The sequence below is a fragment of the Periplaneta americana genome, chromosome 3 (assembly GCF_040183065.1).
Source record: "Periplaneta americana isolate PAMFEO1 chromosome 3, P.americana_PAMFEO1_priV1, whole genome shotgun sequence".
NCBI lineage: Eukaryota > Metazoa > Arthropoda > Insecta > Blattodea > Blattidae > Periplaneta > Periplaneta americana.
In genome coordinates, this window is record NC_091119.1 from 142211645 (window position 1) to 142237713 (window position 26069).

The 26069-nt window shown below is 36.1% G+C and overlaps 1 protein-coding gene across 2 annotated transcripts in view; it reads left to right on the top strand.

Annotated features, from left to right (window-relative positions):
• LOC138696577 (uncharacterized) overlaps positions 1–26069 on the top strand; it is a 164654-nt gene that overhangs the window by 66295 nt on the left and 72290 nt on the right. The window contains exon 1 of one of the 2 annotated variants that reach the window (XM_069821710.1): positions 3059–3221. The exons of the other annotated variant lie outside the window; for it this stretch is intronic. Coding sequence (XP_069677811.1) covers positions 3182–3221 — 40 coding nt within the window. The 5' untranslated portion in view covers positions 3059–3181. Of the gene's footprint in view, positions 1–3058; positions 3222–26069 lie in introns of those variants that run through there. 2 annotated transcript variants of the gene reach the window in all.

Sequence of the window (26069 nt, forward strand, 5' to 3'; positions counted from 1 at the left end):
CTATTTTTGTTGTGCGTTCGGTGAAAATGTAAATTGTTTACTATATTGTGAGATACTGAGCAACATAAAACGACATTATACGCTCTGTCATCCAGAACATGGCGAAGTGACAGGGAAGCTGTTTTCTGTAATATGTATTCATATACCAACGTTGTTGTTGTTACTATTATTATTATTATTATTATTATTATTATTATTATTATTACAATTATCATTATTATTATTATTACGATTAGTGTTATTGTGGTGATTTTATTCCAACAGAAATACGTGTTATGATAAAATAATTTTTCAGATGCACTACAGTTTCAAGAATTGAAAGCACTTCATGAAAGGCCAAACACTGAAGACAGTCGAACAATTCAGAGTCTAAGTTTAGGAGTAAGTTATGTAATATGTTGGGAATTAGCAAAGGCACTAAAACCCTTCACGGATGGTGAACTTGTAGAGAGATGTATGGAGCCTGAACAGAATATAGTTAATTATACCTCTGTACTGGAACGACTCAAATGTGAATTCACAAAACATAGATTTAGTGATTTTAGACGTATGGAGAGTGATATTAATCTTTTTTTTTTTAATCTCTTCATAGTAAATTTAGTACAATCCGTGAGAGTTCAGTTCCAAGACGAGTTAATTGATTTGCAAAGTGACGTAGAATTCATAACTAAATGCAGAGAGTATGATTTGACAAGCATAGAAGTATTTAAAAAATGAACAAAACGAAATATCGCAAGATGGATGAGCTTATTCCCTGCCACTATGTTAACTATCTTTGCCTCGACATTACGTGTGCGAACTATTTTCGAAAATTAAGATTGCTAAATCCAAACATAGGTCCCGATTAACAGATGAGCATCTTTAGAGTCAGCTGTAAATTTCACTAAATTCGTTGAAAACAGATTTCCGATTACTTGCAGAAAAGAATACACATGTTGAATAAACCGCAATGTATGGTGGAATATGAAAATAACATTACTTACGATATAATATCATAACTATATTAAATATAATAAATAATGTAATAACTTAATATTACAATGTATACTCTTTCCTTTTTCAAATTCAGTTTATTATCCGTATTTTTGTAAGAGTATGAGAGCTATGGCACGGGCGGTGCTGCAATGTAGTTGTGGAGCCCAGTCCGTACACTGTGTGTGTTATGCAGTGCAGCATCATCCGTGTAATCGGGGCTTTTACAATTTTGAGCATACCTGCTATAGAATAAAGATAAGACGAAGATGGTGGTAATGTTGGTAATTAGTGTCCTGCAATGTTCGAACATGAGAAAGACAACAAGACATTACGAACTTCGTCTTATTTCATATGAAAAACTAATCGCAAGATCTGTGCTAAAAATCCATAAGCGGTTGAAACATGAAGGGGTGGGGGTGGAGGTCAGTGAGTATTTTTATAACAAGTTGAAACAAAATACGGCAGGCGCCTTTTGCAGAGTGAACATTGGCGAATATCGAACTTCGTCGTACTCGATAAACTTGAACCGAACATAGCAACTGTAATGCACGACGCTACTGATAATAATAACATAATGTCAATAGTTGTAAGGGAGAGTGGACAGATCCACGGCATAATTTTAAGAGTATGAAGGAAAGAGGAAAGAACAAAACAAAAGAGATGATGATGTTGATGATGATGATGATGATGATGATGACTCAATACCCATAATTCTAAGGAAGACAGACCTGACTGAAATATATAATTATCGGAGAATAAGAAGAGGAAGAAAATGTACGATGAAAATACTAACAAAATAGTAATTTTAAGGATGGAAGGCTGATTAAACGATGAAATTCTTGAAAAAAGAACAATAAGAAGAAAGAATCAGATCTGTGGACAGACCAAGGAAGAGATGGCTGGAAGCTCTTTGAAGGCGGAACAGACTGGTGGCTGTCTATACCGTGAAGAAGAAGAAGAAGAAGAAGAAGAAGAAGAAGAAGAAAAAGAGGATGGGTAAGATAGAATTATGACGACGACGATTATGATGAAGAAGGGGAAGTTAAGATTATGACGATTATGAAGAAGAAGAAGAAAAAGGAGGAGGAGGAGGGGAATAAGGAGGGGAAGATAGGATTATGCCGACGATTATGAAGGGGAAAATAGGGTTATGACAATTATAAAGAAGAAGAAGAAGAAGAAGAAGAAGAAGGGGAAGAAAAGTTTATGACGACTATTATGAAGAAGAAGTGGAAGATAGGATTATGACAACGACGATTATGAAGAAGGGGAAGTTAAGATTATGACGATTATGAAGAAGAAAAAAAAGGGGAAGATAGGATTATGACGACGACGATTATGAAGAAGAAGAAAGGGAAGATAGGATTATGACGACTATTATGAAGAAGTGGAAGATAGGATTATGACGACGATTATGAAGAAGAAAAAGAAAAAGAGGAAGATAGGATTATGACGACGATTATGAAGAAGAAGGGGAAGATAGGATTATGACGACGATTATGAAGAAGAAGAAAAAGAAGAAGAAGGGAAAGATAGGATTATGACGACGACGTTTATGACGAAGAAGAAAAAGAAGAAGGGTAAGATAGAATTATGACGACTATTATGAAGAAGAAAAAGGGGAAGATAGGATTATGACGACGATTATGAAGAAGAAGAAAAAGAAGAAGGGGAAGATAGGATTATGACGACGATTATGAAGAAGAAGGGGAAGATAGGATTATGACGACGACGTTTATGACGAAGAAGAAAAAGAAGAAGGGTAAGATAGAATTATGACGACTATTATGAAGAAGAAAAAGGGGAAGATAGGATTATGACGACGATTATGAGGAAGAGGAAGGAGGAGGAGAGGGAGATAGGATTATGACGACTATTGTGAAGAAGAAGAAGAAGAAGAAGAAGAAGAAGAAGATAGGATTATGACGACGATAATGAAGGATAAGAAGAGCAAGATAGGATTATAACAACGACGACGACGACGACTGGGAGAAGAGCGCTGGGTGCCGGAGGCCGTCGCCTGCCCACACGCGGCGGTGCCGCGGGCGCCATGGCAACGGCTGGAGCAGCTGGAGTGAACCTCACCGCCGCGCACAGTCAGTTGTCTGGTGATCGCCGCTAAACAAACACCGCCGCGCGCCCAGTCACTAGGTGTCACTAATCGTGTGGTGTGTGTGATTGTGTTGCGAGTGCCCTGCCGAGTACCATGTTCTCCTTCCCGACCTCCTCCAGGAACAGGGAATACCGTAAGTCACACTTCTGCCTCATCTCAATGATTTAGTCTATTTCACTTCAATACTATGTTAACTGATGTTTCAACCCTTCGATAATGCCATTATCAAGGACTTGTAAAATAATTCACGTGTTAGTCTGTGATATGACGTTTTTACATGTTGTGGAAATGTCTAGGGTAGGTGCGAGGTTCTTGGATATTTTTAGCATATAAAGATGTAGTTTTAGGTATTTGCATCAATGACACGGTGGATAAATCTCTACACCTGTGGCATACTCAAATACCTCGGAACACATTACCACTAAAGCCTCAAACCAAATTTAATATCTACAGTAATTTTTACGTAGACCATACAAGTTTTTAAATATTCTAAACGCAGTGCTTTTCGTCTGGAGAAAAAGGGAACAGGAATTTTGTCACTTTAATCAATCTAAGGCTTTCAAGGCCTAAGCGGGAGTTCAAAGAAAAATCTTGTTAAAAATGTAATTATTAACACAGTTCTCGGTTCCATAAAGAAAATTACAACAAAAACGTGACGGAATGCGCGTTCCGCCAGAAAGAAAATATTGCCTAATATACGAAATGCAAACTAACTGTAAAGAAAGTAGAAATAAACAATAACATATTAAATTATTTAAAAATTATTATGCGTCTTGAACATGTTTTACTATAAAAAGTTATGAAAAGTATTAAAGTCTTTAACACAAATTTTATAATATTCCATTTTGAATGAAGTTAAATGAAATTTCAACCCTACGGAAATTAAATAGCTTTATAACTAGTCTGCGAGTTTCACAGTAATTTGAAATTTGTTTCAGTAATATTACAATGTGTTCAATTTAAAAGGACACACATTGAAGAGTACATATGTAACATAACTATGTGTATATTTTGTATTAGTATAATATATTATATGTGTATATATATATATATATATATATATATATATATATATATATACATATACACTGCATATTTCATAAATAGTAACCAATTATTGTGGACAAATTCATTGAAAGGGAAGGACATAATTTCCAACAGCTGTCTACAACAGGTCCTCTTTTAAACTGAACGTTCTATATTATGACTTGAATTACAGATCGTAAAATATTCTGCACTTATCCCTAAAAATTATAACAATATACGAAATGTAAAGAGATCAATAGGCCTATATAACAGCGTCTTGCAAGAATTAACACTATTCAATGTGTCAGAGCTTCAAATGAAACCAACATTTATTTTATAAGCAATTCACACGGATCATAGATTGTAATATATTCGGCACCTATACAACGTGTACTTTGTACTTAATATAATTATAGACTTATTGAAATAGCTACATTAAAGAAACATTCAGGTGTAACTTTGTAGATTGTAATTTAATAGAGTTTCAAGCATTTAAAGTGACTCTGAACGGCTCGGAAGTTTAAGAAACTAACTCATGTCTTTTACTACTCGTAAAATACGATGTTAAATGATCTTCGGTTAAACGATTGCCGGTAACTTTGTTTTCACACCCTCTATGTTTTCAAACATTGGAGTTTATTCTATTTTGTAGAATAGACGAGAGTTAATTCCTTTTTTACAATTTTCCTTTGCGATGTATTTATAAACTACTATAACTGTTTAGTCACCGGTGTAACTCAGGCGTTAGCAAATTTAATTCTAGATCCAAGGGTTCGATTGGACTATGGTTCATTGGGGTTTCCCCAGAAGTGTTCCCAACAGTAAGGCGAATGACAGGTAATCACATGGGAAATCCTTGGATTCTTCTCGCCTTGTAGCATTTCGCTATCACCAATCCTACCTACCAGCACAATAATCATGTTAGAAAAAGCTTTAGTTTTGTTTCGTATTATTTTTGTACCTTTATGATATGTTCATTCTTACTATTTTCTTGTTTCGAATTTTTTTGTAAGTAGTAAACTTAAGTTATAAACAAATTTACGGTAGGCCTATGTATTTTTTCCGCTTAACAGGACAGTAACATTAAATCCAGACGTTTGAGATGACCAAGGCATGTAGCACGTATGGGCGAATCCAGAAATGCATATATAGTGTTAGTTGGGAGATCGGAGGGAAAAAGATCTTTGGGGAGACCGAGACATAGATGGGAGGATAATATTAAAATGGTTTTGAGGGAGGTGGGATATGATGATAGAGACTGGATTAACCTTGCACAGGATAGGGACCGATGGCGGGCTTATGTGAGGGCGGCAATGAACTTGAGGGTTCCTTAATAGCCATTTGTAAGTAGCAGGACAGTTTATTCCGAAGTAGAAAAATATAATATAGTTATTTTTTACCTATATATTATATTATATTATAGGTTTTATATTGTAATGATTTTTTTGAAAATTAAAACCCTGTTAATATTAAGTAACTCATTCATTTCTTTTCATTTCTAACACCCCATATTAGTAAATTCTTATATGAATTACAGAATCCGTAAGAATATTATTTTTACGATTAATCTATACAACGAAAATTTACAACCATATACAAATAAATTAACGAAAATGAATACCTTCAAGTATAGTAAAATTGTATTTTTTTATTAGAAATTCATTTGGAATTTTATTTTTATCACAGTTTTTATATTTTTTATAATATTTCATATCATAAGAAGACAGCTGTATTAAGTGAAATTAAAAATATGTCATCATCATCATCATCATCATCATCATCGCTATCGGCGTGGCTCAGTCGGTGGCTCGATCTCAACTTGGGCTGATTACCTGGTTGGGTTTTTCCGAGGTTTTCCCCAATCGTATGGTGAATGCGAGATAATCTATGGGGAATCCTCGGCCTCAGCTCGCCAAATACAATTTCGCTATCACCAATCTTATCGACGCTAAATAACCTAGTAGTTGATACATCGTCGTTAAATAACCAACTTAAAAATCACCATCATTACCATCATCATCATCATCATCATCATCATCATCACCAAGCTTCAAGGATATACACCGCTGTTGAACTGTTTCGGCTTTAGAATTCATCAATCAGTTTCATCATTGATTTTCCCTGCTTTCTTCTTCCATTTGGAATAGGCCTAAGTTTCAACATTAATTTTGGAAATCTTGCTCTGGAGATTCGGTTCACAAGTTCAATCCAATTCGTTTTGTATGTTGCTAATTTTTTTTTTCAAAATGGAGGTTACGTTTAGTTCTTGCAAAATGTCATCATTCGGGATTTATCGTTGGCTCTAATAATTCAACTTTCACTACCGTATAATAGCACAGGAAGGGCTGCAATGTTGTGTAATTTTATTCTTGCACTCTTTGACATTCTGTTGGGTTTGAAAATATGATTATTAAAATGCATCTCCTTAATTTATCTTTGTGGCCTTCTTACAACATTGCATCATTCCACAATATTTATTTATTCATTTTATATATCTTGACTAATAATTGTATGTCTAATTTGTTTCGACTGGTTGTGTACGAAAGAAAATGTATCTAAGAATACTGCTAAAATAATATATTTTTATTTTGAAATTATCAAAATTGAGAAAAATTCCCACGTTTCTTCAGACGGGGTGGACTGATATACTGTAGATTCATTCTAACATTACACTATAAGCACTTACGCTCTCCGAGCACAATACAATATTCGAGGGTAAAAATAGCAACGTCTCATTGTTTTTCAACTCAGCCCTTAATAAAAATTTCTTGTCTCGCATTTAGAGTTTATTTGTACATGTTCAAGTAGGCAGCCAATGAATGGAGTGATAGCTGTACTTCAGCATTGAGAGTATTTGGTTTAGTGGCTTGAATTTTCGTAAAACATCCGAGTAACTTAAAAAAACTCTTCAATGCAAGCCATGTCTTTCCAAACAGACAGACAGTACGTGATACGTCTGGACATTGCATGCCATCTATAATGTAAATAATGGACGAAATTACGTGCGATGAGAAACGGATGCACAAGACAGTCTTTGATGTGATGTTTGTTGAAGAGAGAAGTAAAACCGTTACAAACCACTGCCATTACCAATGACATTTTTTTTTTCCGAACGCAGACGAAACAAATTTAAATAGATGGCCTTATGTGATTGTGGATGTCTTCCTAATAAAAAAAAACCGAGTTTTACGAAGTTGACACAGAATTTTCCATAGTTATTTCATCATGATGTGATTGATATTCTCGAGTCCGCAGGATTTGTAACCGGATATGCTGTCATCTCCTGAGTATTTAATACAAACGAAGTCAGTTTATAAGGTTTGATCCAGCATGGTTCAGAATAAATTCTGAACTCTGTGCTCATGCGCAGTAGCTCAATGTGCGTTCCAACAAGACTAGAACTGATTCCGAACCAATTCTAAACTCCCAGTTACCTGTCCCAACGTCCTTATAACATATTGTGCACCAATATGCTTGGGTTAAATCCCAAATCTCTCCGCAGTGGATATGAAGAGAAGGCATATGTCACTGTTGATAGTGATTCGTTTGTCATATAGGGACGTTAAGTCTGGCGGTCCCCTTGGTGCTATTCGACAGGAGTAGGATACGTGCCGGCACCGGGTTTTCTCCTTCTCCCTTCCTCATCATCATCCTCACCCATTCTCTACACTACATTTACACATACACTCATCCTAGTACACGACATAACCACAGTCTAGTATCTACAGTCATGAAGCTCAATACGTAGGGAATATGCATCCATAGGTAGTTGCTAACCACTAGGATCGCTATTATCGCCTCACTACAGACAATGTGAAATAGTACCGGCACAGTCTATTGTTCCTAGTACTCTTAACAACTCAAACTTCGTGACTGTATAACTCATCACATATACACACCATGCATAACGTGGCCCACCGAAGTGGTGTGTAACTTGAAAATGGGTCACAGTCCTGCCATCTCTTCGCTGTATGCGGAACCCGAATCACGCAAGTGAAGTGGGTAGGCATTAGACACAAACACACACACACACTCGTTCGGAACAAGTGAAATTGGTTCTCTTTTAAGAGCAGGAACTGGAAATTTGGTGAGGCGAGGAATTGGTGGTCTGTTCTGAGTTGTCCTCTGCCGGTGTTCGTCCTCGGTTGTCTCTTAATATCATATTAGCCATTAGATCTGAGGTTTGCGAGATGAATTGTAAAGGCGATAAAATTCTTGGTATGCCTTTCTCCACGAGAGAAGTAAAGCTCAAAAGAATTCAGTCCTCGATAGAGAGACTTCAGGCAAAATTTGCCAGCCGTTTCTCGTCTAGGTTGAATTTCGACATTATATAACCTTCGCAAATGAAAGGGTCGTTAAATAAATTACCACCACCACCACCACTACCATTACTTTGCCCATTAATAACTCACTAACTGCGGGTCCAGACGTTTCCCGCACTTCATCTCTATACAAACATAATATCTGTCGATACGCGAATTTAAACACATGCCCCTTTTCCCATATGTAGGTGAGCAGTCGAGATTAAGTGATAACAGACAGCACAAAACAGAAGATAAGCGTTTACAGATAACTGACAATGAAACTTATCTTTTAATTAATGCCCATTACTACAGTCCAAAACGAGCAATAACAGGAATTGTGCATTAACACTAAAATAGGGAACAAATTTTACATCCTCGCTACTTACATCTTAAATAAACGTTTCCAAAGTTTTTTTAGTTGGTTATTTACCCGACACTGTATCAACTACGACAATATTTAGCGTCGATGGAATTGATGATAGCGAGATGGTATTTTGAGAGATGAGGCCGAGGTTTCGCCATAGATTACCTGAAATTCGCCTTATGGTTGGAAAAAACCTCGGAAAAAATCAAACCAGATAATTTGCCCAAGCGGGAATCGAACCCGCACCCGAGCGCAACTCCGAATCGGCAGGCAAGAGCCTTAGCCGATTGAGCCACCCCGGTGGCTTTTCCAAAGTTTAATAATTGTAATCGTTAGGGATACTTACGCAATATTCGTCGTAGTCTATTACTGACATCGCTCTAGGTCGTTATGATTTTAATATATAAACAGTAATTCAAAATGTTTTGAAAAATCTTTGGATTTATACAGAACACTTGTGTACAACTATGGAAATTATTAACTAGGTAAGACGGCTGGGTTTTGTATAGAGTTACGATTCGGGAATGTCATGATCTATGGAGCTTCAAAATATGTCCCTCCCATCAGTAAAACTGTGATTATGACAAATTTATTTTAAAAAGTTGACAATGAATATGTTATATTGTCCCTTTCTGCGAGGAATAAACGATGTGCGCATTTATTATACAGGTTCTTTTTTGGGGGGGGGGGATTGAACATCCATTTCATTTAATAACTTTTCCAAATATCCGCTTCCAACATGTATGCTAAAGTTAGCTCAGTATCATTTGTACACTGATATTCAAAGATATGGCCTAGAATTTTCTGATCGTGTAAACGAAATTTATGACCACGGGATGAGTAACAACAGAAAAAAAAATGGACAAAATTTTAAATACTTCCCCTAATTCTCAATAGGTGACAGTATTATTGGGTTCGGTAAAAATGCGTTGGAGAAAATGATAATGTAGAATAAATATAAATTATTATCATAATTATTGACAATATCAACGGTTTCCCGCTAACCATAGTGCTTTTTACAATCAGCAGAGAGGGATGAAATTTTTAACACTATACTGCGGGTATATTTACGTACTATTGGCGACACTGACTGTTATATTCGCCATCTATTCATAGAAGTAATAACTAAAGAATCCCCACTTACTCGAACAAATTATCGATTACTAGTGGTCAGGTATCTTTGAACGCCAATGTAGGCCTACACCTAGCCACTATGCAAGGGTAGAAAGGTTTATTTCAACGATGAATACCCAATGACTGAAGAAAGAGCTGTCTCCGATTAAATACATTTAACCTTATAATGTAACATGAAAACTCTACCTTGTATTAATGTTACTATTACAATTCAAAACATGGAAATACTCGTATATTAAATTCCATTAACGCACCAAAAACTAAAAATGTTTAAAAAACCATGAAAGAAAACATTCTTGATTATTAAATACTAGTAAAATATTCTGTACTAAATTATTTTTATTTGAACGTCATATTTAAAAAGTCATAAAATAGGTATAAAACTATGTAAGAAAAATTTGTCTAATTTTTTAATTATCTCATCCATTATAATTATAAATTAACCTATTTAGACTTTGTCTCGATTCATTTTAATTAATTTTTGGTAATTTTACATGTGTCTCATCCAATATTTCTATAAATTTTCTGCCAAGTCAATGTATCTACATCTACATTATAACACGACAAAACAATTAGGATAAATTTATAGCATAGAATTTGTTATGAAACCATGCTCCCAATTTTTAATCATGTTAGGGAGCTATGTCAAGTTAATGAAAACGTAAGTTTGAAATTGTGAAAGTACGTAGCTCAGTCGGCAGATTCGCTAGCCTGCTGAACCGGAGCTGAGCTCGGGCTTGGGTTAGATCCCCGTTCGGTCTGATTACCTGGTTGGGTTTTTCCGAGGATTTCCCCAACCATAAGACAAATGCCAGGTAATCTATGGCCCATCCTCGGCCTCATCTCACTTCATCTCGCCAAAAAATTATAATCTTGTAAAATTTTGACTTGTTCCACATCTTAAAACTTCAAGATCTGGGAAATACACTAAAAGAAATTAAAATGTAATTACTATAAGAAGTAACTGGAATTGATAAACAATAGAATATATTTTCGTATCCACTCTCTTCGACTGACTGGATTTGAACTTGTTCGGATTTGCAAAATGAGCTGGGTGATAATGGATACTTATACATCTTCATATCACCATGGTAATGGCATTCATTGCCGCACTGAGTGCGGTAATTATTTACATATCGCACTCAGTCAACGATCGTATCATGAACGCATTAAACGCATTATTAAATAAACGCGGATAAAATATTGTATGCAAGTAGTGGGATGAGCACAATTACCGCTCTCATGTAATTACAAAACTCGGCTTACTCCTTGTTCTTGCAAAATACATTCAAGCGGTAATGATGCTCATATCCCACTAGCTGCATAAATAACTATTTCAAATACCGATTTTATCACCGCATTTATTTGAGGTTGATACATCATCTGTAATAATAGAGTTAAAATTCTTCTTGAAAAACAAAAGTATTGTCTGCGTTAAGGACTTGGTGTGGTTGTTTTTGTAAGACGAATCCAAGAGAAAGGTGTTTAACTTCAAACATACGCTTCTTCGACTGTTGTTGATTTTACAGAATTCAAGCTGTGAACCATAAAAAAGCTTCAGTCCCCTTCGTCTTTTGAAGACGTACTTGCGTTCTATTATGACTCAAGGGAGACTAAATCATGTATCACTTTGTTATACATACAGTAGCAAGACTGCTAAGAGACCAAACTCACTAAACAAAGAAGTGGCTGCAAATTTTGTTACAAAATTATAGTAGAAAGACAGCCATTAAGATGTGTGAACTAGAAACTTAAGATATCTGATGAAACTAATGAGTCGTCTTTTGAAGAGTTAATTTATTCTTAGTAAATCTTTGTGATGTATGTAATATGTAGACCTCGGATTTTTAGGTTCGAATAGGATAGGCTGCAAAATTTTATGTAAAAATCCCTAAATGTATGCAACACGAGAAACTCTAGATGATATTGCCTAAAACTTTGTACATTAAAGAACGTATGTTTCAGCCTACGCTAAAAGAGCCTAAAAATCCGAAGTCTAACCATTGTCCTTTACTCATTAACAAAAAGACAATCCAGGACACATTTCCCTTATATCATGGGCATTAATAATCACTGTTCTTGTTGTTTACTTTAACACTTGATTAAAACTATAAAACTTTCTAGAGTTAATATTTCAAAGGTGTTACAAATTTAAAAAAAGGTAATATATATTTATGACAGATAGGCTCCGTTTCAACATCGGTGTGGTGTCCTTCGAAGGACATTGAATATGACACCACACCGGTGTTGAAACGGGGTCCGTCTGTCATAAAGGTTAAAAATTGTAACACTTTTAACGTTTTAACTGTCGAAAGTTTTATAGTATTAATAACCAGTCTCAGAATAGAGGAAGAAAGAGAAATAAATGGATAAATTATACTTAATTACTGAAATACAACTTTATGGGCCCTGCTAATAATAAAGATTTTTCTCGCTTTGAAAGCGTTATGGGAGCTTCAGATACCTCTATTGACAACAGAAAATAATAAGTCTTGTCTATTTACTCTTAATTACTGTATATTAATTTTATCCATAACCGGTATCTAAAATTGTTCTTTATTTCATCGTACTTAGCAACCTAAATAATGGTTTTATTCACAGCACTGAACTGAAAACAGACATTAGGAACCATAAAATCTATACATTCATCCATTTATTTGTAAATTATCTGCACCCATGCGCTCCGCTGCACTTATTAGAAATAAATATAAAGTAATTACATAATTAAAATAGAACATTGGGTCCAGGGAACATTCGTGTTTGATAGAAGAATAAACCGTTTAATATGCTACTTAATTTAAATTGTATTTAAATAATTAAAATGCTATCATTTTGGTCCAGAGGCCACTCATTTGGTGCAAAGATAATTCGTTTAACATTTTTCTAAATTAGTCTTGAATGCATCCTTTAATAAACCACTCCAAATTAATAGAGTTGATTGTGTACGAAGATCATTTTTATGTTAACCTTACTGTGCATCTTTTTTTTTTAGTTTATTTTATTCACGCCTTAACATCTGTGGTCATGTCGCGTGTTTAGAATGTGTGGATATATCAGTAGGCCGTTTTTACTCTTGTTGAATTCCTGTTTCTATTGTGTGTTGTAGATGGCTTGTGTTCATGTAACCGATTATAGACTTTGATTAATGTTTTTGGTATTGGTAATTGAGGCGGTGATGAATAATGGCATGCATCTTTCCAATCCAGCATTTGCTTTTATGACTAAGGAAAATCATGAAAAACCCCAGTCAGATTGGTCGGCCACGGGGTTTGAACCCGGATCCCCGATTGCGTGTCTCAAATGCTACCGCATGAGCCAACTCGCTCGGTTGTATATCATTGTTTATGCAAATAAAAAAATGAGGTACCCTACATAAATGTTATTTTAAGAAACACAGGAAACGAATATGGGTAAATTACGAGCGCAGGAACGCCATTTCATGACACCTTTTAAAATAACTCTGCTCCAGTGATCTCTATGGTAAAATGAGTGTATAAAATTAGAGTATTTTATGTGGCCCAAATAAAGTTGCAATAATCAAGTTATACAATATTTCGACAGAATATCAAGTTTTCTGTGCGTACAGATTTCTTTTCATCTTACCTCAGTCCTCCTTTGTAGCATTACATCCATCGAGAGAAATTACAAATTTCAAATAGTGAAGGTTACTTAGCTTCTGAGATTACTTCATACAAACACAAATATTCTCTGTATATTAATATTGATAAACGTCAAGGCCGCCTTAAATAGACGGAGTCATTTGTTTTGATTTAATTGTAGTCATCGTCGACGTTCCTGCAATAACTCCTATGTGACATCGATTTTCAGATTTTTGATCTATTAAATAACTTAAATAGTGATGCAGCGAATAATACAATTTACTATATATATAACTTAATTATATTGCTTTCTTTCGAAAATGTAAGAATTCACGATCTCCTATGCACTACTGCCATAGAATGAATAAATTTGTTTTTCTTCCTCCTAAAAAATTTAATATTTTGCACATAGAAGTTACGGAACAACGACGCTATAATCTGAGGCGGCGGTGGAAATGTATTGTATTGTTATTTTAAAACTCTTATATATCCTTAAATATCAGTTCTATCAAAATTTTGCCTGGAATAAAACTTATCGGAAATAATTTTTAAAGAAACTTTTGTTATGTAACATTTTTCACAAAAATCAATAATAAGCAAGATATTTCGATTTATTTAATTCAGGTCCCCTTTATAACCCCCCTTTTAAATAAAGTATTTTGAATGCCATATAGCCTAAAATCTAAGTTACAACGAACTTAATTTATGTTCCAATTTTCTTCGAAATCTGTTCAGCCATTATCGCGTGAAAAGGTAACAAACAGACAGACAGACAGACAGACATACAAACAAAAATTTCAAAAAAGCTATTTTCGGTTTCAGTATGATTAATTATACATGTTAACACCGATTATTTTTGGAAAAGCAAAAATTACCAGAAAAATTTCGCTTACAGATTTATTATTAGTATAGATTCTGCACAAAGAACACATTACAAAGAAAAGGCGTACAACTTAAAATTAAATTCAGATACCAGTAATGGATAAAATATTTACAGCACACGAGAGTAACCTAAACAGATTTTATGCGCTCGTGGAAATTATTCTGCTCGCGCATGAAATCTAATTTTACTCTCTTAAGTATACTATAAGTTACTAGTAATTCCATAATAACTTCTTTTGTATTCCAGCATTACAAACAGTCTTTATCTTTAGTAAAAAGAGAGCATAATATGTTACAATATTGTACCAGCGCTGTAAAATATTACAATGCCAATTTAAACGTCATTACTTCTATTATGACGGCATAATTTGTGCCATAAAGTTAACATTATGAAACGATTTGCCGTTCTATAATATTTTAATAAATAACTGTTGTCATAGCAGCCCCTTTTGTCACAGACCACCACCCATAATTACAAATTTGTTGTTATTTCTTTCTTTCTTTCTTTCTTTCTTTCTTTCTTTCTTTCTTTCTTTCTTTCTTTCTTTCTTTCTTTCAGTTTAACCTCTCCCTTCTAGGTACATTTACACGACCCACGCCACCCGGGCCTTACAGGGCCGCGACCTGTCGGGAGAGGTATTAAGCTATGGATCACATAGTCTACATAATTTTTTGACCACACAAGGACATGGAGGGCCTCCCCGGATGAGGGATCAGCTCAATGCCAGAGCCACCTCCGATACAACACAAACATATTTCTTTATTAATTGTTTTATAATGCTGTTGTATAAAAATAACGTATGAAACAGATTTATAATGTTATAAGTTATTGCATCGTTCCCTAAATATTGACTCGTGTCTTAAAGCATAACATTATAGACTATTTATACTATAGGGCCTAGATTATAATTCTATTTATAATTTTTAAGGGTATGTCAGTATCTGCTTCTTCATGCACTTCGAAGTTTTAGCTATCTTAAGACAATGTTGCATCATGTTGCATTTCTGCATGTGATTAATGCTTGCATTCGTTACACTTCCTTCTCTTGTTCTAGTTATTTCTGAAATATTAATGCTCTTTGTCTTCCGTCTTGTGCGGTTTTGTATTTCATATCCGGCATCATGTCCAGTCATAGAAATTACGTTATGAGGGAATGCTTGGACGTGAATTATCTCAAATTATGACCAATACTTATATTTAAACGTTTTGCGAAGATACATTTTCGAGAAAATCGTGAATCGTTTCCCACGAACGTGATATCAAAACAGAATGCGTGACGTAAAGTAATTTAAATACAAAGTCTTACTAACGTCGCTTTGTAAGAGAATACCTACTGTGTAGCCTAATATCACAACAAACACAAGAGAGGCGTTTCATTCCTATCGTATGATATTTATGTTCGTTCCTCTCTACTGGTCTCTTACATAAAAGCGAATTCGATGAACGTGCTGTTATTTTACCAATCACTTATATTGCTGGTGTAGCCAAAGCAATATTTAAGGCGCATCTTTCAATTTACATGAACGGCAATGCAGTGAATCCAAATACCGCCTATAAATGAACACCACCACCACCACCACCACCACCACCATCCAGTGTAATGTAGATCCACCGCTTGTAGTTCACAGAGTCGAAGGTGATTGATAACAGTAAATTAAGGATCCTGTCATTACATGTCGTCGTTGTTCCTGCAATAACTCTTATGTGACATATTTATCGATTTTCAGATTTTTGCACTATTAAATAGATTAAATAGTGATACAGCAAATAATAAAATCTCCTATATGTAATTATATTTCTTTCGAAAATTTAAGAATTCACAGTCTCCTCTGTACTACTGCCATAGAATGAATAAATGTGTTTTTCTTCTTACTGAACAATTTTATATTTTGCACATAGGAGTTATTGCAGGAACAACGACGATATGAAGATACTGTATTGTCAATGTATTGCCGTAACACACTTTCGTTTGTCAATTGCACAGATCACTCTTATGCACAATTTTACATTATATGAGGTATTATGTATTATTTTAAGAAGGAATTGAGGGTACGCCATGTCTTTGCTACAAATTGTGAAATAATTTTATACTCCTCCTCCCCCCCCCCAAAAAAAAGAAGAAAAGTAAAGAACTCTTTCTTCTCTTTGACTCTGAGAATTTCGGTCAGTGTTTACAATAAAGGGCGGGTTTTTATTTTAGTTAGACTGTATAGTAATTTATTAGTAATAAAATTGGCAGGGAATAAATAATAAAATGCAATATGTACTTTCTTTGACGCCGTATTCTTTCCTTCATTCATTCATTCATTCATTCATTCATTCATTCATTCATTCATTCATTCATTCACTCATTCATTCATCCTGAAAAAGTAATAAGAGTAGTTTACAAATATAAAAAGGGACGAGAAAAAATATTTCACGTCAATCTTTTGTAAGTCCACCTGACACCGAAATCACAGACGTTTAACAATTCTTTTTAACACGACCCCCTTGAATGAAGACATAAATCACTGAAATAAAGAAGCATCGAAATACAATATTAATTTATTAATTAATACATCATTGTTATTGTTTGAATTACCTATATAAATAAACCACATCCCGGATGGTTGACTGGGTTCTTTCAGGACATGCTGCTATGCACATAACCTCTTAAAATATAAGTGAAGATGGATCCGTCAACATAATAGCATAGGTTGTGTATTCCATTTGAGCAGTATTGTAGCATAAGCATATCCTGGACCTTGATTGAACAAATGAAGTTATTTTATTTTATTTTAGTCGGTTATTTAACGACGCTGTATCAACTACTAGGTTATTTAGCGTCCATGAGATTGTGATAGCGAGATGATATTTGGCGAGATGAGGCCGAGGATTACCTTGCATTCACATTACGGTTGGGGAAAACCTCGGAAAAAACCCAACCAGTTAATCAGCCCAAGCGGGGATCGAACCCGCGCCCGAACGCAACTTCAGACCTGCAGGCAACCGCCTTAGCCGACTGAGCCACGCCGGTGGCTATGAAGTTATTTAATTAATGAATGCATTGCTGGTGACATCAAAGCAACTCCCTTAAGAGGCAATACTCTAACTTCGGTTACAATTTTTCAATTTTTCTAGAGTGACACGCAAACAAAAAAATACCGCGCCATGCTATAAAGTAATTAATTAGAATGTTTTATTTTCGCTGGCAGCGTTAAGAGCATAAGGCCTTCTCTTCCACTCAACCATAATACAATAGTGACAAACATATTTAAATTATGAATATTTACAATACACTTAAAATGTTCTCCAGCAATATTCTTCAGTTAAGTTGTAACGACTAGTACATGTTTACTTAAGTTGAGATAAAACCTATAAGAAAAAGTAATAACTCAATTTATGAGCTAATGTAATTCAATTCAGTCTATATGCAATATGTAAAGAATTGTAATTATGTTGAGATAGCTAGTTGGTTAAAATGATGAGAGTTAATTTAATAGAAGTTTTCTAGAACTATGTTATAGGGAGCAAAATATAAATCTAAAATATATTGATATAATGAGAACATTAATATAATGAGATTTTGCCATTAGAGGTTTTGTATTGTATTTAGAGAAATTAATGGTAATAATAAGAGTGGACAGATGTTAGTTTCATTATAAGTAACAAATATTAATCAGTAATTATTAATCTGTTAAGCAAGAATTTGACCTAAATGAAGTTATTGTCCAACAACCCCTTACATCACTCAGAAGCGAGTTCCAATTTCTAGCAACTGAAACTGAAAAGTACAGGTTTCGATTAATTGCTTAATAGACCTTGCAAATTGTATTCGTAAACTGTTACCGCGCATGTTGAAATCCAAGCCAGCAAGGTACGAGGAATAATAAAAATGACCATCTTCCCTGCAAGTTAGTAAAAGGGATTATGTATGCCTACTGCTTTTTATGACTTGCAGCGTTGGTACATGTTGCATTTAATGTTAGAGAAAAACTCAAAATTTTCAGTAGAGTATTGATGGTATCATAAATATTACTTGATGAAGTTTGCTCGCAATGACTTGATCTTTAGCTCGTATGAAAATTAACGTAATACGTTCCCTTCTACCTTGCTCAGTCGAATTTGTTTCGATCAAACGCAACCGTCTATTTTTTTTCCCATCATAATTTTGTAGCATAAATCTTTTACGTGACGTCAATGTCTTACTTCGACACAAATGAAAAAGCTACATATTAATGAACTTACACTTTCTGGCCTTAGACGTATGTAATTATGAATGTTAAAAAGTGACAGTTTTGCTGGGTGGAGCATGCAGCACGAATGATAGAAACAGAAAATGCGGCTAGAGAAAGTTACGTAAAGGTTACTTCCATACACTTATTTTCTCAGTACACATAGTTATTAAGAACTTTAAATATAGGCCTTGCGGTAGGTGAGACATGAAGCACTAATAAGAGAAACGAGAAAAGTTCACATAAATTTCACTGCCATTTTGAACAGAGGACCAGAAGATTGTTCAAAGTATGGAACAAATTGGCCACTTAACGAAGATATTATTTTCCTTACAGAAAATTCATACCTACTTGATATCTTACAAAATTTTCAACGAAACTAAATTCTGAAAGCTTTCCAGCATACACTGTAATCAGCATATTGGATTTTTGATTTTGTACTTTTTCCTTCAAAAATTTTGTAGCAATTCTAATATAATAAATAAATCGAAGGCAGTATACTGTACATTCATTTACGTAGATAAAATTTAGATTACTTCTTATAAACACAAACAAAAAGTACTTATAACGCACTGAATGTTGTTGCTCTCTCACAAAATTATATCATAGTTCGTACTGTTCTTCCAAAGACACTCTTTTCGGAATATTATGTACAGTAGTGGCAAAAAAAACCGGACCGAGCCATGTAGCTGATTTCAGAGCCTTGTTCACAACAGAGCACGAAAGACTGGTAACTAAGACTTTCGTGGTTCGAATCCTGCCTGGGAAGCAAACTCTTTTTTTTTTGTTCCTTATTCAAATTTATTCCCAATACTTTTCGATTGCAGCGATATTTTACTATTTAATTAACTTATTATTCCCAGAACATGAATTTTATCAGCTTATTTTCTAATGGCTTTCGAAATGGGCTATGTCAGCAGTCGAAATTACAACAGTTTCAATAGATTACTCGCTATCTTGTGAATGCGGGCGTGGGATGCGTAGTGGCTCATTTCGGGGACGTCGGTCCGGTTTTTTTGCCACTACTGTACATTACTTTCTGTCCACAAGCTTATATCACATGCTTTGTAAATAGCAGTAAAGCCGCGTCTGTGGCTACAGTTCTAGCGCGCTGTGCTTCCATCCAGACGATCTGGGTTCGATCCCCCGACCAGGTCGTGATGGAATTTGTGGATGACGAAGCAGACGTTGCAGAGAGTTTTTCTCGGGGTACAGTCGTTTCTCTCTATCATTCCACCAACATCCCCTCATTTCATCTGAAATTCGCAATAGTTAAAAAAAAAAGTCTGGGGGGTTGCTGATATAAGAAGGGCTAAAGGGCTCATCACCGTACCCGTAAGCGGACAGGACGTGGTTCTATCAGGAGCTAAGGCAGGATGTTGATCAGGAAGGGCTTAGGGTTCCGGTGGTACAGGTTAACACAGTTTTTCTCCGGGAGCTCCGGTTCCCCTGTGGCGTCCCAACAAATCTCCATCACGATCTCATCTCATCGCGGTTACAGCGTATACCAGCCTCAGGGGGTACTCTGGGCAACGGTTCTGTAGGTAATTTGATCTACACAACTGGTTTCATATGGGAGAAAGACGAACAGTCAAGTACCATTAGTATAAAAAATAACAATTCCACGTGCTGGCATGCAATGTTTATTATTTCAGATCATATCTAATACAGTAACATTCGAAACAACATTGTGATGCCACACTGAAGTCAATTTACACTTTTAATTGAGAACTTTTCACACTTGATTTATAAGCAATTAAAACATCATTACTAAAGTTAAAACAAATTATTCATAACTTACATTTATATGCACTCAATATTGCTTGGGAGTTTAGTTGGGTATTACTAATCACAGCGTGATAAAGCGTCTGTGTACCGTCTAATTGGCTATTAGCTGTTATTTATGACTGTGTTAAATATGGGATGGCACCATAACAAGTTTAGTTCCATTTGCCTGGTTAAAATCAAATTAATCACGGTTTTTGTCTGATGAAGTGTTAAGAGAATCATCAAGTTATAGTATGTACACACAATGGCAACTGAACTAAGGAGATAATTACAGGAGCATTCGACGTGCTCTAATGCAATTTTAACTGCCGTAATTGATTTGAAGTGTGAGATGAATCACGCAGCCCAATGAGTCATAGCAATTTTTATAATCCATTGCTATAGTGCCGTCTGGTAATTGTCAATGAAGATCTTTTCAGAAGTGCACTCTTTTTGTACTACAAGACATCTGCTACAGCTGTCACTGGTGAAATTGTTGAATGCACTTCCCAAATTAGCTACACTCTGCATGGATAGTCAAGTGCTGTAAAGCAGGACTGTGATGACAGTACACAAGACTCCCGACTTCAACTCTCTTACAAAAGCACATAACTGTTTTATAATTTTAATGATTATTTTATGCTCGAAATTCAAGTGCACAAGATTCTCCTGCATCAAACTTACCAAGCTTCTGCTCTCGCAATGGTTATAAGAGGAGAAAAATTCGCTCCGGCGCCGGGGATCAAACCCGGGCCCTTAGCTGTACGTACCAACCGCTCTAATTACTGAGCTACACCGAAGTTCAATGCACAGCACCGAATCGAATCTCCCTCCTCTAGTGTTTTCCCCCGGCGCCGAAGCGAATTTTTCTCTCCTAATAACCATTGTTACCATAACAGATCAATTCTGTAGGACCAAAAATTAATCTTTACGTAGATTCTGCTCTAGCGTTAAGACAAGGCAAGGAGGTCAAGGGGAAGACACGAACGTCAGATCAAGGGGAAGGCAAGGAGGTCAAGGGGAAAACAAGGGGAAAAGGAGAACAAGGGGAAGACAAGGGAAAAAGGAGAAGACAAGGAGAACAAGGAAAAGACAAGGGGAACAAGAAGAAGACAAGGGGAACAAGGAGAAGACAAGGGGAACAAGGAGAAGACAAGACGAACAAGGAGAAGACAAGGGGAACAAGGAGAAGACAGGGGGAACAAGGAGAAGACAGGGGAAACAAGGATAAGATAGGCGGAACAAGGAGAAGACAGGGGAAACAAGGAGAAGACAAGGGAAACAAGGAGAAGACAAGGCGGAACAAGGAGAAGACAGGGGGAACAAGGAGAAGACAAAGGGAACAAGGAGAAGACACGGGAACAAGGAGAAGACAAGGGGAACAAAGGGAAGATAAGAAGAACAAGGAGAAGACAGGGGGAACAAGGAGAAGACAAGGGGAAGAAGGAGAAGACAAGGGAAACAAGGAGAAGACAAGGCGGAACAAGGAGAAGACAGGGGGAAAAAGGAGAAGACAAGGGGAACAAGGAAAAGACAGGTGGAACAAGGAGAAGACAAGGGGAACAAGGAGAAGACAGGGGGAACAAGGAGAAGACAGGGGGAACAAGGAGAAGACAGGGGAACAAGGAGAAGACAAGGGGAAGAAGGAGAAGACAAGGGGAACAAGGAGAAGACAAGGGAAACAAGGAGAAGACAAGGCGGAACAAGGAGAAGACAGGGGGAACAAGGAGAAGACAAGGGAAACAAGGAGAAGACAAGGGGAACAAGGAGAAGACAAGGGAAACAAGGAGAAGACAGGGGGAACAAGGAGAAGACAAGGGGAACAAGGAGAAGACAAGGGGAACAAGGAGAAGACAGGGGGAACAAGGAGAAGACAGGGGGAACAAGGAGAAGACAGGGGAAGAAGGAGAAGACAAGGGGAAGAAGGAGAAGACAAGGGGAAGAAGGAGAAGACAAGGGAACAAGGAGAAGACAAGGGGAACAAGGAGAAGACAGGAGGGACAAGGAGAAGACAGCGGGAACAAGGAGAAGACAAGGGGAACAAGGGGAAGACAATAGGAACAAGGAGAAGACAAGAGGAAGAAGGAGAAGACAGGGGGAACAAGGAGAAGACAGGGGGAACAAGGAGAAGACAGGGGGAGCAAGGAGAAGACAAAGGGAACAAGGAGAAGACAAGGGAACAAGTAGAAGACAAGGGTAACAAAGGGAAGATAAGAAGAACAAGGGTCAAACAAGGAGAACAAGGGGCAAACAAGGAGAACAAGGGGCAAACAAGGAGAACAAGGGGCAAACAAGGAGAACAAGGGGCAAACAAGGAGAACAATAGGAAAGAGGAGAAGACAAGCAGAACAAGAGGAAAACAAGAAAAAGTGAAAGACAAGAAGAACATAGAGAATACAAGAAGAAAAAACAAGGGGAATAAGGGGTAAACGAGGAGAACAAGGGGAAGGACAGGATAACATGTGGAAGGACAGGATAACAAGGGAAGACCAGGATAACGAGGGGAATACAAGAACAAGGGAGGGTGTTGCATTTTTATGTGACGGTCAATTCTAAGTTCCCCTCTCCCCGCCACCATAGCTAGTAAGAACAAAGATGTACTTCTATGTCAAAAAAGAAACGAGTTGATCGACCCAAGAGGGATTGGAACCCGTTCTTAGTTAACCCGAGACTATGCAGGTGGTTAGGTGGTTTCCGTAAGTTGTCAAATCGAAAGAAGCCCAAGAATGGGCTAAACCCAATCGGAGAAATAAAAACACTTAAAAGAGTAAATAATTTAATTTTATTAGATGGTTATACTGAATGCGCAAAAAACTGCAGAGCTCCGCGATATCGAAATGTGATCCCATAGCAGAAACGAGGCTAAGTGGCGGGCTTGTTCTGGCGTGGAGAGCCATGCGGAGCGTGTGGAGAGGGCGGCTGACATGGCGTGCAGTCCTGAATTCGTCTGAGATTAGTCATGAAGTGATGCACTGTCTCCGTTCCGCCATCAGATGGTGAATGAATGTCATCAGTGGCGTTTTTCGAGTTCTCACTCTATCTTAAGCTGTAGCCTGTCCTTCTAAGTTTTATTCCCTAATCTTGTGTACTGCAGAGATTATTAATCAAGTGTGCGGAAGATACAAACGTGAACATTTCGTGAAAATCGTGTGTAATCCAGTAGTGTAAAGTTTTTAACACAAGATTTATAACTGGAACAAATGCTGACAACTTAATTTATATTTATTATTTACCCATGAATTAACTGTTGAGTAGTCCACCGGGCTGCATACGAATTCGGTCCTAACGAGAATGGTTGAGAATTAAAGTTATCCTAATTCGGCCCCAATACTTTTACTAACTCTGCCCTGGTTGTGCCGACATAATGTTTGGGATCTCTTTATACATAAAAACAACTAACTTGCTTTGAATAAGTTTGAACCAATTCTGTGTCAATTGAAATGCACAGCATATTATCTTACACTGAGGAAATACTGTTAAAGTAGCATTAGGAACTGCTTTCTCAAAATCAAAAAAGGATTTGGAAAGTATTGGCACAAGGTCCATTTTTTTTTCGGAGATCCCTAATAGTTTATCCACATATTACAGTATGTTTTCTCGGGTTTATTTCTCAATAAGCAAAAAACTAGAGGAAAATAAAAATTATTTTTGTAGCCCAGTATACAGCAGTATACAATTGTACGAAATGTTTAGGAGCGTATGAAAATGTTCCATCTTCAAACACTTCCAGACTGCCACACAAATTTTAAGGTTAGCATTGGTATTAAGAATTGTAATGTCTCGTGTATCGCAAATGAAAAAGTAAACGCCTTTTCACAAAGTTTATAAGATTCACGGAAAAACGAAATTTAATTACGTGTTCTTAGTTTTTTTTCTTCCTTCCGAACACAAGACCACAAACCTGCATAAAAGCATTTAGATGTATGTCTGATGGATGTTGTATCAGTTTCAAATTCAGCCGAAAATAGTTTTTCCTTTTGTGATTTTGAGCAGTCAGTTCACGTAGGTATGTCAACTGTATTTTCTTACGCCGTAATTAAAGGATGTCGCTTTCATTTATGTCACTTGGTGGAAAACAATTCAACAACTACATTTGACAAATTACTCTAAATACCACGACTCGGAAATCAGTATAAGCCTTATTTATCAAATGTTTTTTTTTTCGGGCTACCACTGCTGAAGCCTGAAGAAGTGGCCGACAGTTTTACGAAGGACTCTGTTTCGCGGATACCAAGCAACACGCAAGTGGAACCTATATGAAACTGAGAAATACAAAAATAATCAGAAGGAGGAAAATTAAAGAAAAGGAAGCATTTTAATACAAAAAAAATGCTAAAGCACTTTTAATACAAAAAATGCTACAATTACATGACTACATAGTCATTATACATAGTACAGTAAACTTCTCACTCGTACACAAAAGAATCACTTTCTGTCCTAGTTAGCTAAATTAGTATTTTGTACTCCAACATTATAAACATTCGTTATCGTTAATGAAAATCATTCATAAAATTCCAAATTATTGTACCAATGCCGTAAAATGTTACCATGCCAACTAAAACGTCATTACTTCTGTTATTGCGTCACAATTTGTGCGATAAAGTTAACATTATGAAACGATTTGCCATGCTATAATATTTAATACATCACTGTTGTCATAGCAACCCCTTTCTTCATAGACCATAATATCAAACTACCTATCATTACAAATTTGATGTTATTTCTTTATTAATTTTATTGTTTTATAATGCTGTCGTACAAAAAAAGTATGAAACACATTTATAATGTTATAGTGTTATTGCATTCGTGAAAATGACGAAAAGAGCGACTGAACATTCACTCATGCAATAAAGTGTAACATTACAAACTTCATTTATAATATAGGCCTACCAATCTGATGTCTTATTTTGTCATAGTTTGAAGCCTAAGATCGTAAACGCCCAGTAGCATCGCAAAACTAACAACACACTGCGATCTTAGAGTTAATTTTCAGTTTATGAGGTGCACAATAGACCATTTGGGCGTAAGTACTATAGTAGTATTCTCTACTCTTAATTTAGAAGAAGAAAAAGAAGAAGGTAGTGAGCGATTCTAAGCTACAAGACAATTAATTACTACTTCTCATGAAACTTAGGCTAAGTTCAATATCACGTGAGCAGTGTAAGGAACACGAATATAAATAAAAATACAAATGAACAAAGAGGCAGTGTTTCTCCGAATAACTTGTTTCTCCCGCCATTTCCATTCTATCGTTACTCCATTACCACCATCTCATCCCTTCACTGACTCCAAAGAACCTGGGCAACGTTGTTAAATAATAATAATTACTGAATTCACAAATGTTTCGTTTGTTCAAATGCGAAAACGAAAGCTATTACGATAATATTAACTTGTTTTCACCGAAGAATTTCTGTCGATACAAAGAACAAAACACCACCTTGATTTTAAGCTCATATTTTCTTCCATGCATCATCGGTAGAAATAGAAGAACCTGAAGATGCACGGACCATGTTTGACGTCATGGTTTCTCAAGCCTTACTGCGTCGCTAGTATTCTAAATACTATGACATCACTCTCTTCAACAATGCAATGTAACGTTTTGAACTTTGCAGCTATTAAATTTCTCTCGTACACACTTCATTAGCGAGGAAGTAGCGTTCATGCGTCTATCATTCATTGGCTTGTAATCT